This window comes from Ranitomeya imitator, chromosome 1, assembly GCF_032444005.1.
Source record: "Ranitomeya imitator isolate aRanImi1 chromosome 1, aRanImi1.pri, whole genome shotgun sequence".
NCBI classification, from domain to species: Eukaryota; Metazoa; Chordata; class Amphibia; order Anura; family Dendrobatidae; genus Ranitomeya; species Ranitomeya imitator.
The window spans coordinates 981,860,504-981,876,447 of record NC_091282.1 but is presented as its reverse complement, the minus strand read 5'-3'; the positions used below and the strand labels follow the sequence as shown (position 1 = coordinate 981,876,447).

The 15,944-nt window shown below is 46.8% G+C and overlaps 1 protein-coding gene across 3 annotated transcripts in view; it reads left to right on the top strand.

Moving 5' to 3' along the window:
* Positions 1–7,457, top strand: part of BBS7 (Bardet-Biedl syndrome 7) — a 101,545-nt gene extending 94,088 nt beyond the window's left edge. For all 3 annotated transcript variants that reach the window (XM_069743887.1, XM_069743889.1, XM_069743888.1), the window contains exon 20: positions 6,814–7,457. In XM_069743887.1, the coding sequence (XP_069599988.1) occupies positions 6,814–6,947 (134 nt within the window). In that variant the 3' untranslated portion in view covers positions 6,948–7,457. The remainder of the gene's footprint in view (positions 1–6,813) is intronic.
* Positions 7,458–15,944: the final 8,487 nt, after the last annotated feature.

Below are 15,944 nucleotides of genomic sequence, written 5' to 3'. Positions count from 1 at the left end.
TATGTCCTGGGGAGGAGGGGGCGGAGTTACGGCCACGCATGCGCGGTCAGAAATGGCGGATGTGACGTACAAAAAAAGTTACATTGAACGTTTTTTTCTGCTGACGGTCCACCAAAACACTGATCCAGTGCACGACGGACGCGACGTGTGGCCATCCGTCACGATCCGTCGGCAATACAAGTCTATGGGCAAAAAAACGCATCCTGCGGGCACATTTGCAGGATCCGTTTCTTGTCCAAAACGACGGATTGCGACGGATGCCAAACAACACAAGTGTGAAAGTAGCCTTAGGGTTAGGGTTGGGGCTAAAGTTAGGGCTAGGGTTGGGGCTAAAGTTAGGGTTAGAGTTGGGATTAGGGTTAGGGTTTGGATTAGGGTTGGTATTAGGGTTAGGGTTGGCATTAGGGTTATGCTTGGGATTAGGGTTAGGTTTGGGATTAGGGTTAAGGTTAGGGTTGTGATTAGGGGTGTATTGGGATTAGGGTTAGGTTCGAGGTTAGGGTTGAGATTAGGATTAGGGGTGTGTTGGATTTAGGGTTTTGATTAGGGTTATGGTTAGGGTTGACATTAGGGTTGTTTTGGGGTAAGGGTTGTGATTATGGTTAGGGTTAGTGATTAGGATTATGGATCAGGTTGGGATTAGGGTTAGGGGTGTGTTGGGGTTAGGGTTGGAGCTAGAATTGGGGGGTTTCCACTGTTTAGTTACATCAGGGGGTTTCCAAACACTATAGCCAATTTTGCGCTCAAAAAGTCAAATGGTGCTCCCTCCCTTCTGAGCTCTGCCGTGCGCCCAAACAGTGGGTTACCCCCACATATGGGGCATCAGCATACTCGGGATAAATTGGACAACAACTTCTGGGGTCCAATTTCTCTTGTTACCCTTGTGAAAATAAAAACTTGGGGGCTACAAAATCCTTTTTGTGGAAAAATATATATTTTTTTTTTATGACTCTGCATTATAAACTTCTGTGAAGCACTTGGGCATTCAAAGTTCTCACCACACATCTATATAAGTTCCTTGGGGGGTCTAGTTTCCAAAACAGGGTCACTTGTGGGGGGTTACTACTGTTTAGGTACATCAGGGGCTCTGCAAACGCAACATAACGCCCACAGACCATTCTATCTAAGTCTGCATTCCAAAACGGCGCTCCTTTCTTCCGAGCTCTGCCGTGCGCCCAAACAGTGGTTTACCCCCACATATGGGGTACCAGCATACTCAGAACAAATTGGACAACAACTTTTGGGGTCCAATTTCTCTTGTTACCCTTGTGAAAATAAAAACTTGGGGGCTAAAAAAATCTTTTTTGTGGAAAAAAAAATATTTTTTATTTTCACAACTCTGCATTATAAACTTCTGTGAAGCACTTGGGCATTCAAAGTTCTCACCACACATCTAGATAAGTTCCATGGGGGTCTAGTTTCCAAAATGGGGTCACTTGTGGGGGATTTCTACTGTTTAGGCACATCAGGGGCTCTCCAAACGCGACATGGCGTCCGATCTCAATTCCAGCCAATTCTACATTGAAAAGGTAAAACGGCACTCTTTCTCTTCCAAGCTCTGCGGTGCGCCCAAACAGTGGTTTACCCCCACATATTGGGTATCGACGTACTCAGGAGAAATTGCACAGCAACTTTAGTGGTCTAATTTCTCCTGTTATCCTTGTGAAAATAAAAATTTGTGGGCAAAAAGATCATTTTTGTAGAAAAAATGCGATTTTTTTTTTTTTTTTTTTTTTTTTCCACGGCTCTACGTTGTAAACTTCTGTGAAGCACATGGGGGTTCAAAGTGCTCACCACACATCTAGATAAGTTCCTTAAGGGGTCTAGTTTCCAAAATGGTGTCACTTGTGGGGGGTTTCTACTGTTAAGGCACATCAGGGGCTCTCCAAACGCGACATGGCGTCCAATCTCAATTCCAGCCAATTCTGCATTGAAAAAGTCAAACGGCGCTCCTTCACTTCTAAGTTCTGCGGTGCGCCCAAAAAGTGGTTTACCCCCACATATGGGGTATTGGCGTATTCAGGAGAAATTGCATAACAAAATTTATGGTTACATTTCTGTTTTTACACTTGTGAAAATAAAAAAAATGGTTCTGAATTAAGATGTTTGCAAAAAAAAGTTAAATGTTCATTTTTTCCTTCCACATTGTTTCAGTTCCTGTGAAGCACGTAAAGGGTTAATAAACTTCTTGAATGTGGCTTTGAGCACCTTGAGGGGTGTAGTTTTTAGAATGATGTCACACTTGGGTATTTTCTATCATATAGACCCCTCAAAATGACTTCAAATGTGATGTGGTCCCTAAAAAAAAATGGTGTTGTAAAAATGAGAAATTGCTGGTCAACTTTTAACCCTTATAACTCCCTAACAAAAAAAAATTTTGTTTCCAAAATTGTGCTGATGTAAAGTAGACATGTGGGAAATGTTATTTATTAACTATTTTTCATGACATAGCTCTCTGATTTAAGGGCATAAAAATACAAAGTTTGAAAATTGCAAAATTTAAAAAATTTTCGCCATATTTCCGTTTTTTCATAAATAATCGCAAGTAATATCGAAGAAATGTTACCACTAACATGAAGTACAATATGTCACGAAAAAACAGTCTCAGAATCAGCGGGATCCGTTCAAGCGTTCCAGAGTTATAACCTCATAAAGTGACAGCGGTCAGAATTGCAAAAATTGGCTCGGTCATTAAGTACCAAATTGGCTCTGTCACTAAGGGGTTAAAGGGGTTTGAATACTTTCCGTACCTACTGTAGCTGGATTTATGGTCTTTGCCTCTACGCTAAACTCCTCTCAGAAGGGATAGTAAAAACCTGGTAACAGATTCTCTTTAAGGGTATGTGCACACGTTGTAGATTTGGCCCTGCGGATCAACAGCAGTTTTCCATGCGGTATACAGTACTATGTAAACTTATGGAAAGCCAAATCAACTGTGTACATGCTGCAGAAAATTCCGCGCAGAAACGCAGCGGTTTATTTTCCGCAGCATGTCAATTCTTTGTGCAGATTCCACAGCGTTTTACACCTATTCCATTATAGGAATCCGTAGGTGTAATAACGCAGGCGAAATCCACAGAAAACCCGCAGGTAAAGCGCAGGTCATTTTATCTGCGGATTCTGCAGAATCCACGTGGAAAAATCCGCAATGGAATCTGCAATGTGTGCACATACCCTAATATGTTACAGAGGCCGCAAAGTGTTGCTAATCATTGGAGATCTGGATCCTGAGACCCCCACAACCGCTCAAAGCAGCTCTCTGAAGCGAACAGTGCACAGGCTCAATAAAGCAAATAGAGAAAAAGACCAGCACATCCAAACTAGTGTGAACAGGTGCCAAACAAAAAAAAGCATATAACTTGAAAAACAATAAAGGTTGCACCGTGAATTACCAAGAATGAATACTGTAGAACAGGGGTCCCCAACTCCAGGCCTCGAGGGCCGCCAACAGTGCAGGTTTTCAGGATTTCTTTAGTATTGCATCGGTGGTAATGTGATCATCTGCACAGGTGATGATTCCAACCCCTGTGCAATACTAAGGAAATCCTGAAAACCTGCACTGTTGGCGGCCCTCGAGGCCTGGAGTTGGGGACCACTGCTGTAGAACATTGAAACTGCATAACTGCCATAGAAAATGGGGGGGAAAAAGAGAAAAAGCGCTATTTAATGTATATATAAAATATTCATCTGCAAAATTGCTATGCAAATTACAGTAAAAAAGAAGGTACTAAGAGCATAGATGGCCAATATATGTGAGCCCAACTGCCACATCAAGGTGTCCTTCAAAAGTTGGGTCCCTGTCCTGATATCACCTCTCCTGGGCAAAAAAAAGCCTCCAATTTATGGGGCAGGAATGGACCAGCTAACTACTTAAAATCACCTGTGGCTGATGGGAGTGGGGGAGCACATGTCCAAAAAGGGTTTAATACAAGAGTAATCATTCTTGGTAAATCATGGTGCAACCTTGGGGCCCATCCCCTGCTTTGTTCAGAGTTTGGGGAACGGACCCATATTTTCACTATCGAGTCCGTACATTGCTCTGTATTCGCAGCTCATGCTGGAGCTGTGCGCTTCTGAGGAGTCTTATGAGCAATCAGTGGGGGTCTAATGATCTAGCCCCCCCACTGATCAGCGACATCATAAAACTGTTTGCAAACAATAGTTGCCTTTTAAGGTTGGGAGCTTTATGCGTGAAACCTTTTAGATTCAGAAATGTCAGATGCTGATTTACATGGCTTTCAGGAAGTTCGATGGCAGCAGCTCGTTCACAGTCCTTATTGATGTTCGTCTCAGGTCTTACTTTTTGTCACAGCCATAGGCCCCATTCACACCTCCTGATTTTGCTGGTACTGGAAAAACCAGTATCTGTGTTATCCGTGTTCATGTGTACGTGTGCGTCATCCGTGTGGCACATACTGGAATAGAATGCAGGATAGAAATTACAGATGTTTAGGGGTTAAAGATTTGCAAATATATAGATATGCAAAATATATAGATATGGGGTGGATGGATAGATATGGGGTAGATGGATGGATAAGGGGTAGATGGATGGATATGGGGTAGATGGATGGATATGGGGTAGATGGATGGATATGGGGTAGATGGATGGATATGGGGTAGATGGATGGATATGGGGTAGATGGATGGATATGGGGTGGATGGATGGATATGGGGTAGATGGATGGATATGGGGTAGATGGATGGATATGGGGTAGATGGATGAATATGGGGTGGATGGATAGATATGGGGTAGATGGATGGATAAGGGGTAGATGGATGGATATGGGGTAGATGGATGGATATGGGGTAGATGGATGGATATGGGGTGGATGGATGGATATGGGGTAGATGGATGGATATGGGGTAGATGGATGGATATGGGGTAGATGGATGGATATGGGGTAGGTGGATGAATATGGGGTAGATGGATGGATATGGGGTAGGTGGATGGATATGGGGTAGGTGGATGAATATGGGGTAGATGGATAGATATGGGGTAGATGGATGGATATGGGGTAGGTGGATGAATATGGGGTAGATGGATATGGGGTAGGTGGATGGATATGGGGTAGGTGGATGGATATGGGGTAGATGGATGGATATAGGGTAGATGGATGGATATGGGGTAGATGGATGGATATGGGGTAGATGGATGGATATGGGGTAGATGGATGGATATGGGGTAGATGGATGAATATGGGGTAGATGGATAGATATGGGGTAGATGGATGGATAAGGGGTAGATGGATGGATATGGGGTAGATGGATGGATATGGGGTAGGTGGATGAATATGGGGTAGATGGATATGGGGTAGGTGGATGGATATGGGGTAGGTGGATGGATATGGGGTAGGTGGATGGATATGGGGTAGGTGGATGGATATGGGGTAGGTGGATGGATATGGGGTAGATGGATGGATATGGGGTAGATGGATGGATATGGGGTAGATGGATGGATATGGGGTAGATGGATGGATATGGGGTAGATGGATGGATATGGGGTAGGTGGATGGATATGGGGTAGGTGGATGGATATGGGGTAGGTGGATGAATATGGGGTAGATGGATAGATATGGGGTAGATGGATGGATAAGGGGTAGATGGATGGATATGGGGTAGATGGATGGATATGGGGTAGGTGGATGAATATGGGGTAGATGGATATGGGGTAGGTGGATGGATATGGGGTAGGTGGATGGATATGGGGTAGGTGGATGGATATGGGGTAGGTGGATGGATATGGGGTAGATGGATGGATATGGGGTAGATGGATGGATATGGGGTAGATGGATGGATATGGGGTAGATGGATGGATATGGGGTAGATGGATGGATATGGGGTAGGTGGATGGATATGGGGTAGGTGGATGGATATGGGGTAGGTGGATGGATATGGGGTAGGTGGATGGATATGGGGTAGGTGGATGGATATGGGGTAGGTGGATGGATATGGGGTAGATGGATGGATATGGGGTAGGTGGATGGATATGGGGTAGATGGATGGATATGGGGTAGATGGATGGATATGGGGTAGATGGATGGATATGGGGTAGATGGATGGATATGGGGTAGATGGATAACCGCAAGACATGTCATTAGTGACTTGCGTTGTTGCTTACTATAAATAAATAAATGGTAAAGTAGATGGCTGTGAGCTGATTTATCAGGCTGGGAAGGTCCATAGTTATTGGGTCCTTCCCAGCCTAAAAATACCAGCCCGCAGCACATTAGATACGCCAATTCTGGTGCTTCACCTTTGCTCTTCCCGATACCATGGTGCGGTGGCAATCGGGTTAATGGGATTTGGGGTCGATGTCAGCTGTGAATTGTCCAAAAACATAGCTGACATCACGCCATGGTGTTGGTAATTTTGTATTGGACAGGTGGTTATAATGGGTGTACATAGGAAAAATGATATGGCACGTACCGGAAACAGGGACGTGTGAACGGGGCCTAATCATATAATAGGTCTTGTCAGTAAAGATGCTGATCTAATAGAAATACAGATTAACCAATTAATAAACACCAATTTTAATAATCTCCTTATTTACCTAATCCAGAAGTAACTGCCATAGATTACAACATAGAATCCCAGGTAACGTTAATCGCTGGTTTTCGCACACATAGCAACTGTTACTTTGTGTGATTAAGTCATTTACGTTTCGATGCAGATTTCTTATCCAATAATAGTTGTGTTATCAGTTTAGTTCACCAAGATGCTTTGTTCTACTCATATCATTAATTTGTGGATAAAGAAGCCGCATGACTATGGGGTAGGAGTGTATTTATATGGTTGTCTCCTTTTGTTTTATAGGCATGATAACTGACCTCTTCATTGACAAGTTCAAATTCAAGGGCACCAATGTGAAATCCAAGGTGCCACTGTTACTGGAGATTTTGGATAATTATGACCAGAACGCTCTGATGACGTTTTTTGATGCTCAGTAAATAGTTCTTAGCAATGGACTGTGAATTATATCAGTTATGTACAGTATTTATAATGCGGAGATGTTGTGATGTCACTGTTCTGTTGTGTTAGGTGATTGCATTTACCAGCTGTTTATTATTACATTAGGATTTTTCTGTATGTGCTGACTTGTTTGCTATTAATCCCTATTAACACAGAGGTTTAGAATTAAAGCAGGGAGCAATGAATCGGAGGAGCTGCGTGGATGTGTCGGGGTTTCAGTAACAATTACCGGTGTGCTTCACATTGCCCCATTCACAGGACAAACATTGAAAAGACAAGTTTGAATAGAAAGCCACTTAAAGGAAACGTGACGTTGGAAAATTACCAATTTTTTTTAACCAGGTTTTTGTGTATTCTGAAAACAAACTGTTCCTGACGTGCCGTTCCCCGGTCCAGAGTGTTTACCACTGTTCCCAATGTCCGTTATTGTCTGCAGGGCTGATATCATGGCCAATAAATGAACGCAGCGGCTCGAGCCGTCAACTCTGGCTGAGCTCAGTTATTGTCTGCATTTTCTGACGACATTCGTTTTAAGGGACTTTTATATGAGGCAGTTGGTTGATCTAATGATTTTTTTTTACACAGTTAAGGGTCCCAATCATTGTTCAGTGCAAACGTGTGCAGCCATTCAACAATCAGCGTGAATTTACTTGTTTGCCGGTGCTTGTCTCTTTTGTGAGCACCTAAATTATCATTGAGGGTGTGCCATCTCCTTGAGTGCACGAGTGTCTGTTGGTCCTGAGAAGTGCAAACGAGAGGAAAGAAAAGTGAGCAATTATGGAAAAACATACATTTGTAACATGCAATCCACATTTTTCAACTTCCTTCTCTATTAGAATTGCTGTTATATAGCCATGTACTTTTACCTAAACATATATTACATCAGTTCTTAGTCATACTGCAGTTTAGTACAATAAAAACTGCTTTTCTCTTTTTCTGCTTTATTTATTGTTCTGCATTTAAACACATTTTTTTTTATCTAGCTCAATGACCTTTTCTCCATCGCCACATTGGGGGACACAGGACCGTGGGTGTATGCTGCTGACACTAGCTCCTCCTCTGCAGTATACACCGCCCACTGGCTCCGGATAATACCAGTTCTTGCTTAGTGTCCTTAGGAGGCACACTGCGTCTGATTTTTTTTTTTTCCAGATGTTTTATTTTAAAATTTTTATTTTTATCTTTGCGCAAGAGGACGAAGGGGGCGACGGACCCTTTTAAGGGGGCCGATCTCCCCCGAAACACCAACAGGCGAGCACGGCGAGTTTACTCCCTGTATCCTTTCCTGCGACATGGGATGTTCTGCTGTGAACTAGCCCTGTGAAATCCTAGGGGAGCGAACCCTTAGTATACACAGAGGCATTCTCCCTGAGCACAGTCCAGCCACCCTCCCTCTGCACCATCACTGTGGAACAGCGGTGCTGCATGGAGCTCCTCAGTCCCTCTCCACCCCCTCATCAAGAGGGCGGTGGATTGAGGTTCACTGCACCTTCCCTCGTACCTCACCTGAGGAGGACCACAAGCGGTGAGTCTGATAGGGTAGGGGGGGCTCCCGAGCACACTGCGGGCTGGCTGCATTTCTCAGCCGAGCACCGCTAATTTAGTCCCCGGCTTCGGCCTCAGCTAGGCCTCGTTCCGCCCACCACTTCAGCGCTTCTCGCACACAGCGAGAAGCGCCTCTCAACTCTCGGCGGCCATCTTGGACGGAAGATAGAGCTCCCGGTGTCTCTCAGGAGCCTCAGAACACCACCAAATCAAGGAGTGCGTCCCTCTCCAGTCTCAGTGCGGCATCCGGACACAGGACCTTGGTAGGTGCACTGCACACTGATACAGGCCCTCCTACTCCTGCCACAGTGCTCCGCTCACTAGCTGCACAGGTGCCCCACAGCCCTGCACGGAGGTTAACTGACAACATGTCTCTGCATAAACCCAAAAAGTTTGCAAAAACAGTGTTCTTCACTTCTTGCACCTCCTGTCAGGCTGCTCTACCAAGCGGGCATACTGCTCCGCTCTGTAATGCTTGTGACCCTAAATGCGCTCAGGAGCCCCTCGCCGCAAATGAGCCCGCGGTGACCAGTCCTCCTGAGTGGGCTTTGTCACTTTCACAATCTATAGCTTCTTTGACTGACTAAAGCTATCGAGTCCCTCCAGGATCCAACTAGGAGCAGGACCACTAATCGACCTATTCAGGATGTTTCCCGTATGGCTGCGGAATCTTCAGCCTGCAGGGGCCGCTCTCATTCTAAGCACAAGCGGTCATCTAGGAATCGCATCCGTAGCTCATCCCCCAGGCCCTCTGGTGCCTCGGCGTCCGTTAGCTCTGCTTCCCCCAGGCAGCTCTTCCAACCAGGACTCTGATCCCGAGTCTGATGGGCCTCTAGATCTGGAGTCGCCAGGTTATCAGAGTACTATAGATAGTCTCATCAAGGCTGTCAACCAGTCCCTTCAGGTTGATGAGGAACCGGCGACCTCCAGTACGGATAATTCAGTGTCTTTCAAAAGGACCAAACATGCTTACAGGGTGTTTGCCAATCACCCAGAGTTCCAGGACATAGTCCAGCATCATAGGGAGCGTCCAGACAAACGCTTTCAGGGCCAGAAATCTCTGGAGTCCAAATACCCCTTTTCTCCTGATCTCTGCAAACAATGTACAGAATCCCCTCCTGTGGATCCTCCTGTCTCACGTTTGTCCTCTAAAACTGTCCTATCCGTGCCGGACGGATCTTCGATCAAAGATCCCACAGATCGCCTAGTCGACAGTCTCGCCCCCTCAGCTTTCGAGGCTTCAGGCTCGGCAATCTTTCCCTCTTTTGCTGCTACATGGGTAGCCAAAGCCGTGACTTCTTGGGCAGACTCCCTGCACAAGGCCTTACAAAGCAGTGATCTTCCTTCTGACTTAGTGGAGCTAGCAAATCAAATTTCCCTGGCAGGCGATTACTTAGTAAACGCTTCCCTGGACGCGGCAAACTGCTCTGCACTTACGGCTTCAAACGCTGTGGCGATTAGGAGAGTGCTATGCCTGAGGAATTGGCGAGCGGACTCCATCTCTAAAAAGTCTCTCCATCAGGACATATTCCAACAGATTTGCCTTCGTTGGGGTACTCCGGACATAGACCTGATGGCTTCCTGGTTCAATGCCAAGGTACCTCAGTTTGTAGCCCGGTCCCGGGACCCCAGATCAATCGGGGCGGACGCGCTAGTCCTTCCTTGGAGTCCGTTTTGCCTCCCTTACCTGTCTCCCCCCTGCCCCTGCTTACCAGAGTAATCAGGAAGATCAGGGCAAAGGGTGTCCCGGTGATTCTCATTGCCCCAGATTGGCCTCGCAGGGCGTTGTATGCAGAGCTGGTCCAGCTTTCTGCAGACGTTCCTCGGCGCGCCTACCAGATCGTCCAGATCTACTTTCTCAGGGCCCGATTTACCACCAGAACTCAGGGGCCCTGTGTTTGACGGCATGGCTGTTGAATCCTGGGTTCTGACTCATGCGGGTTTTTCCCGTGAGGTAGTTTCCACCTTGATCAATGCCCGAAAGCCGGTGTCATCGCGCATCTACCATCAGATCTGGAGGATCTTTGATTGGTGCAGGAGCAGAGGTCGCCCTCTGATGGTTTTCAACATCCCTACCATCCTGGATTTCCTCCAATCCGGTCTGGACTTGGGGCTTTCACCGAGTTCCCTTAAAGGGCAGGTCTTGGCCTTGTCAGTCCTTTTTCAACGAAAAATTGCTTCCAAGCCTCAGGTCAGAACGTTTTTTCAGGGAGTCTCTCACGTGGTGCCTCTCTACAGAGCGCCTCTAGAGGCTTGGGACCTTAATCTGGTCCTAGGTGTCCTGCTGGAATCTCCCTTCGGGCCGTTGCAGGACATCCCTCTATCTCTTCTTTCATGGAAGGTGACCTTCCTCATCGCTATTACCTCGATCAGACGAGTCTTGGAGTTGGCTGCTCTTTCCTGTCGGACGCCGTTCCTTGCATTCCACCGAGACAAGGTGGTCCTCACATCGTCCCCTATTTTCCTCCCGAAGGTGGTGTCTTCCTTCCACCTCAATGAAGATATCGTACTTCCGTCTCCTAGCACTGCGTGGAGAAGGCTCTTCACTCCTTGGATCTTGTCAGAGCTCTCAGGAAGTACGTGTCCAGGACGGCATCCTTTCGTCAGATGGATGCTCTGTTTGTGCTCCCGGCGGGACACCGGAAGGGACTGGCCGCTTGTAAGTCGACAATCGCCAGATGGATTCGGTCGACCATTCAAGAGGCTTACCGCATCAGAGGCAAGCCTATCCATGAGGGCCTCAGGGCACACTCCACTCGGTCGATGGGTGCTTCCTGGGCCATTCGGAATCAAGCGTCTGCAGAGCAGGTTTGCAAAGCTGCGACCTGGTCTAGCCTGCAGACCTTTTCAAAGCATTACAATGTCCATCCTCAGATGCAAGCCTGGGTAGGCGTATTCTGCAGGCAGCGGTTGCGCACCTGTAGACAGCAGGTGCCATAAGTTTACACTGTTGAGTTGTTATTCCCCACCCAGGGACTGCTTTTGGACATCCTACGGTCCTGTGCCCTTGTTTTTGGCTTGTTGCCTATGATGAGTGTTTTTTAGTCTTTGACATGCTGTTACTACGGTTAAATCTCGTTAATCTCCTACTGCTTGGCTACGAACTGGTATTATCTGGAGCCAGTGGGTGGTGTATCCTGCAGAGGAGGAGCTAACCCTTTTTGTATTTACTTAGTGTCAGACTCCTAGTGGCAGCAGCATACACCCACGGTCCTGTGTACCCCAATGAGTGGCTCGGAGAAAAGGATTTTACGGTGAGTACACAAAAATCCCTATTTTTTTTGGACATAATTTAATTTGTTTATTGGAAAGAGATTTAATTAGACACAAGCTTCATTAAAACATTTCAATATACGAATATGCGTGTAGTGTCTGTTTCTTCTACATGGTATGTTAAAAAGCCATATTTGACGCAGCACTTAGAAGAAAAGAATTCAAAAGGTCATTTAGAGAAGTCGTCACACAATCACGACTTTTCACCTTTTACACAGGATAGGTCATAAGTTTCTGATTTTGTCACTGATGTGACTCCAACTGAACATGGGAGCCATATCAAATAAGTGAGAAAACAGCCGCACTCTCTCGGGTTATAGCTTGCAAAGTGGTGTATTTATTCACATGTGTTTGACATTCAAATATATGTACACATACAGCAGGATAAGAAAAAAAGTGACGTTTCGACCCAATTCCGGGTCTTTCTCAAACTGAGTAGCTGATACTGTTTGAAAATTTGAAATTCGGTCCCAAAAAGGGCTCCTCTCGGTGTGGCGCTGGGGTATCCTGCTTCCTGGAAGTGTGTCATGGGAGCCATATGTCCTTTATTTGAATGTGGCAGCAGTTGCGCATTGATTCTGCCGCTCAATTAATTGTCTATTGAACTAGTAGAAATAGCCAAGCTCTATACTCTACAGTACTAGCTCTATCAGTCCCATAGACAATGAATCATAGCTGCAGAGACGGGCAGCATCTAGGAGAAAGTTGTGAAAGTGCATGCCCCAGAGAAGACTCTGAACAAACACCCATTGGATTGCAAGCAGAAATTTCACATACTAGACTCCAGAAGCAATACTGTAAAGGAGGATATCTCGGCAGAATTAAGGGAACTCAGCTATTTTTACAAGGTACTGAACTCCTTTTTTTTTTTTTTTTTTTTTTTAAGCAAGTGACATGTCCCCTTTAACGACCTATGCTATGACATATAGGTACATCATAGGTTGCCTTCCCCTCTTTCAAGCGGGCTCCAGTGCTGAGCCCGCATCTTTTCATGCACATGACCGCTGATTTGATCAGCAGTCATGTGCCCCTTAAGCAATTGGTGGAATCGCGATCACACTGTTAACATGTCAAATGCTGCTGGCATTTTATGACAGCGACATTTAACATGCCCGCGTCGGAAGCGCTTCACTAGCTCCACCCATCAACGCCTGTGTCACCGCCGATAGGTTGGCATGACAACCTGGGGTCTGCAGGAGATTTTTCCGAAAATGTCATATTGTTCCACAAAAATTAATCCACTATACAGCTCTGTCAGTGGAAAAATAAAGTTATAGATCTCAGAATGAACCGATGCCAAGATAATTACTTTTTTCTATAAAATAGTTTTTGTGTAAAAGTGCTAAAACAAAAAAATAAATAAATGTAGTATCGGTGTAATCGTACTGACCTGAAGAATTAAAGCTACCTTATAAATTTTACCACATGAGAAAACAAATCTGTGGGATCCGTTGAAGCGTTCCAGAGTTACATGGAACCTGTCACCCCCAAAATCGAAGGTGAGCTAAGCCCACCAGCATCAAAGGCTTATCTACAGCATTCTGGAATGCTGTAGATAAGCCCCCCGATGTATCCTGAAAGATGAGAAAAAGAGGTCAGATTATACTCACCCAGGGGCGGTCTGGGGCCTCCCATCTTCTTACGATAACGTCCTCTTGTATTCACGCTGCGGCTCCGGCGCAGGCGTACTTTGTCTGTCCTGTTGAGGGCAGAGCAAAATACTGCAGTGCGCTGGGAAAGGTCAGAGGGGCCCGGCGACTGCGCACTGCAGACAAGAAGAGGACGTCATCGTAAGAAGATGGGAGGCCTCGGACCAGACTGTGATGCCCATCGGACTAGAACCGGACCGAGTCCGCCCCTGGGTGAGTATAATATAACCTGTTTTTCTCATCTTTCAGGATACATCGGGGGCTTATCTACAGCATTACAGAATGCTGTAGATAAGCCCCTGATGCTGGTGGGCTTAGCTCATCATCGATTTTGGGAGTGACAGGTTCCCTTCAACACATAAAGTGGCACTTGGTAGAATTGTAAAATTTTTCCGTGTCAGGAAGGTGATAACAGACTTGTCACAACTTTTTATATCTGGCATTATTTTCCATTCGCCACGACAGCACCCACGAGAGAGGGGATCCGCCCCTAGGAACAGGAAACCTACAGAGAGATAAAAGGGGCGGCCCCCCCTCGCTCCTCAGTTGGTTTCCTGTTCCTAGAAGGGAACCCACAGAGAAGACTCTTTGGATTACAGAAGAGGAAGGTCCGCCTGAATGCCGCCTGTCCGTCTCTGCTGAGAGACAGGGGCTCCAGGACGGATGGACAGAGTCGAGGGTTCCTGCTGGTTCACCCCTCTTCTGCTATAACATGGAGCAACAATGTCCCTGCTGGGACATCGTTATAGATTATGACCAAGGAGGGTACCTCTGGTAAGGGGCCTCTGATTTCGGCGCTCTGTTTCCTTGGTGGTGAAAGCGGCCGGTAAGCGACAGGGACGCCAGCGCAGGCGCAGTGCAGCGGCGCTCCCTGGGTTCCGAAGGCACAGTGTCACTTCCGGGGGCGGTGCAGCCTTGCAGGAAGGTCGGGTGAAGCGGCCGGCAATTGACAGGGACGCCGGCGCATGCGCAGTGCAGCGGCGCTCCCTGGGCTCCGAGGGCAGTGCAGCCTTACAGGAAGAGGTCGGCGCTTAATGGTAAAGCAGCCGGCAAACTGCGGGGACGCCGGCGCATGCGCAGTGCAGCGGCGCTCCCTCATCTCCGGGGTCGCGATTTCACTTCCGGGGGCGCTGCCATATTGAAATTTATGAGCGATCCTCCCCCCTGGGCTACACTACGGCACTGGTAAGAAAAAAAAAAAGAGGGAGTGTGTGAGTCTGGCGCTATAAATTACAGCTCAGCTGTGTAGGAGGTGCGTCTGGAAGGGAGACAACATGTCGTCCCATGAGGAGATTTCTGAACGCCCTATGGAGGAGTTAATTGTACCCAGTGAGAATGTCAGGAAGAGAAGTGGTGCAAAAGTGAGCGACTCCACTGACAAGTCAGGGAGGAGGTCGTCCCGTGGCACACCCCAGGCCGAACAAAAGAGCCGAGACCCGGTATATAGAGATACTTCGGGGTGAGTTTTTTACTTAGCTTCATGAAAGCTTATGTTGGTGTCCTCTCCTTATGTATTTGTAGGGGAAGAGGACTGGGAAGACCAAGCACGTGCAGTGTGCAATATGTACTGAGCCCTTACCTGATGCCTGTAACAAAAAATTGTGCCAAGCTTGTATAGATAACACCCTGCGGCAGGAAGAGTCCGTTAAAATGAGTGAGATACGTCTTATGATTCGGGAGGAGCTTCAGGGTTTACGAGGCAGTCCGTCTGTAAATATGGAGAGGAGAGTTAGCAGAGCATCCTCGCCTAAAGCTGACACGTCGGCAGAAAGTGGGGAGGTCGAGTCAGATGTCTCTCAGTTATCAGGTTCATCAGATGAAGAGGACTATGTCTGCTTTCCCACTGATGGCATAAATAACTTAGTTAAATCCGTAAGGAGTACTATGGGGGTTTCTGAATTAAAAGAGCCTCAGACTCAGCAGGAGGTGATGTTCGCGGGTCTTTCTCAGCGAAAGGGCCATGTGTTTCCAGTGAACCAGGCTATAAAGGACCTGGTCAAGAAAGAATGGAGTAAGGGTCAAAAGGGGTTTGTACCGGTATCCTGTAAGAGACGCTACCCCTTTGATGACGAGGACTTGGCCACCTGGGCTAAGGTACCGAAGGTTGATGCGGCTGTAGCATCTACCGCTCGCCGTTCCGCTTTACCGGTAGAGGATGCGGGTTCTTTGTCCGATCCAATGGACAGAAAATCTGATGCGCTTCTCAAAAAATCATGGGAAGCCTGTGTGACTGCATTTAAACCTGCAATCTCTGCTACATGTACTAGTAGATCCATGTTGGTCTGGCTAGAGCAGCTTGATCAGAACATCAGAAGTGGCGTGTCCAGGGAGAAGTTGCGAGCCTCCATTCCATTGATCAAGGGGGCTGCGGCATTTATATCCGATGCCTCAATAGACTCTCTCCGCCTGGCAGCGAGATCAGCTAATCTCTCAAATACGGCCCGTCGGGCATTATGGCTAAAGAACTGGAAGGGAGACGCCCAATCCAGAGCTAAGTTGTGTGCCATA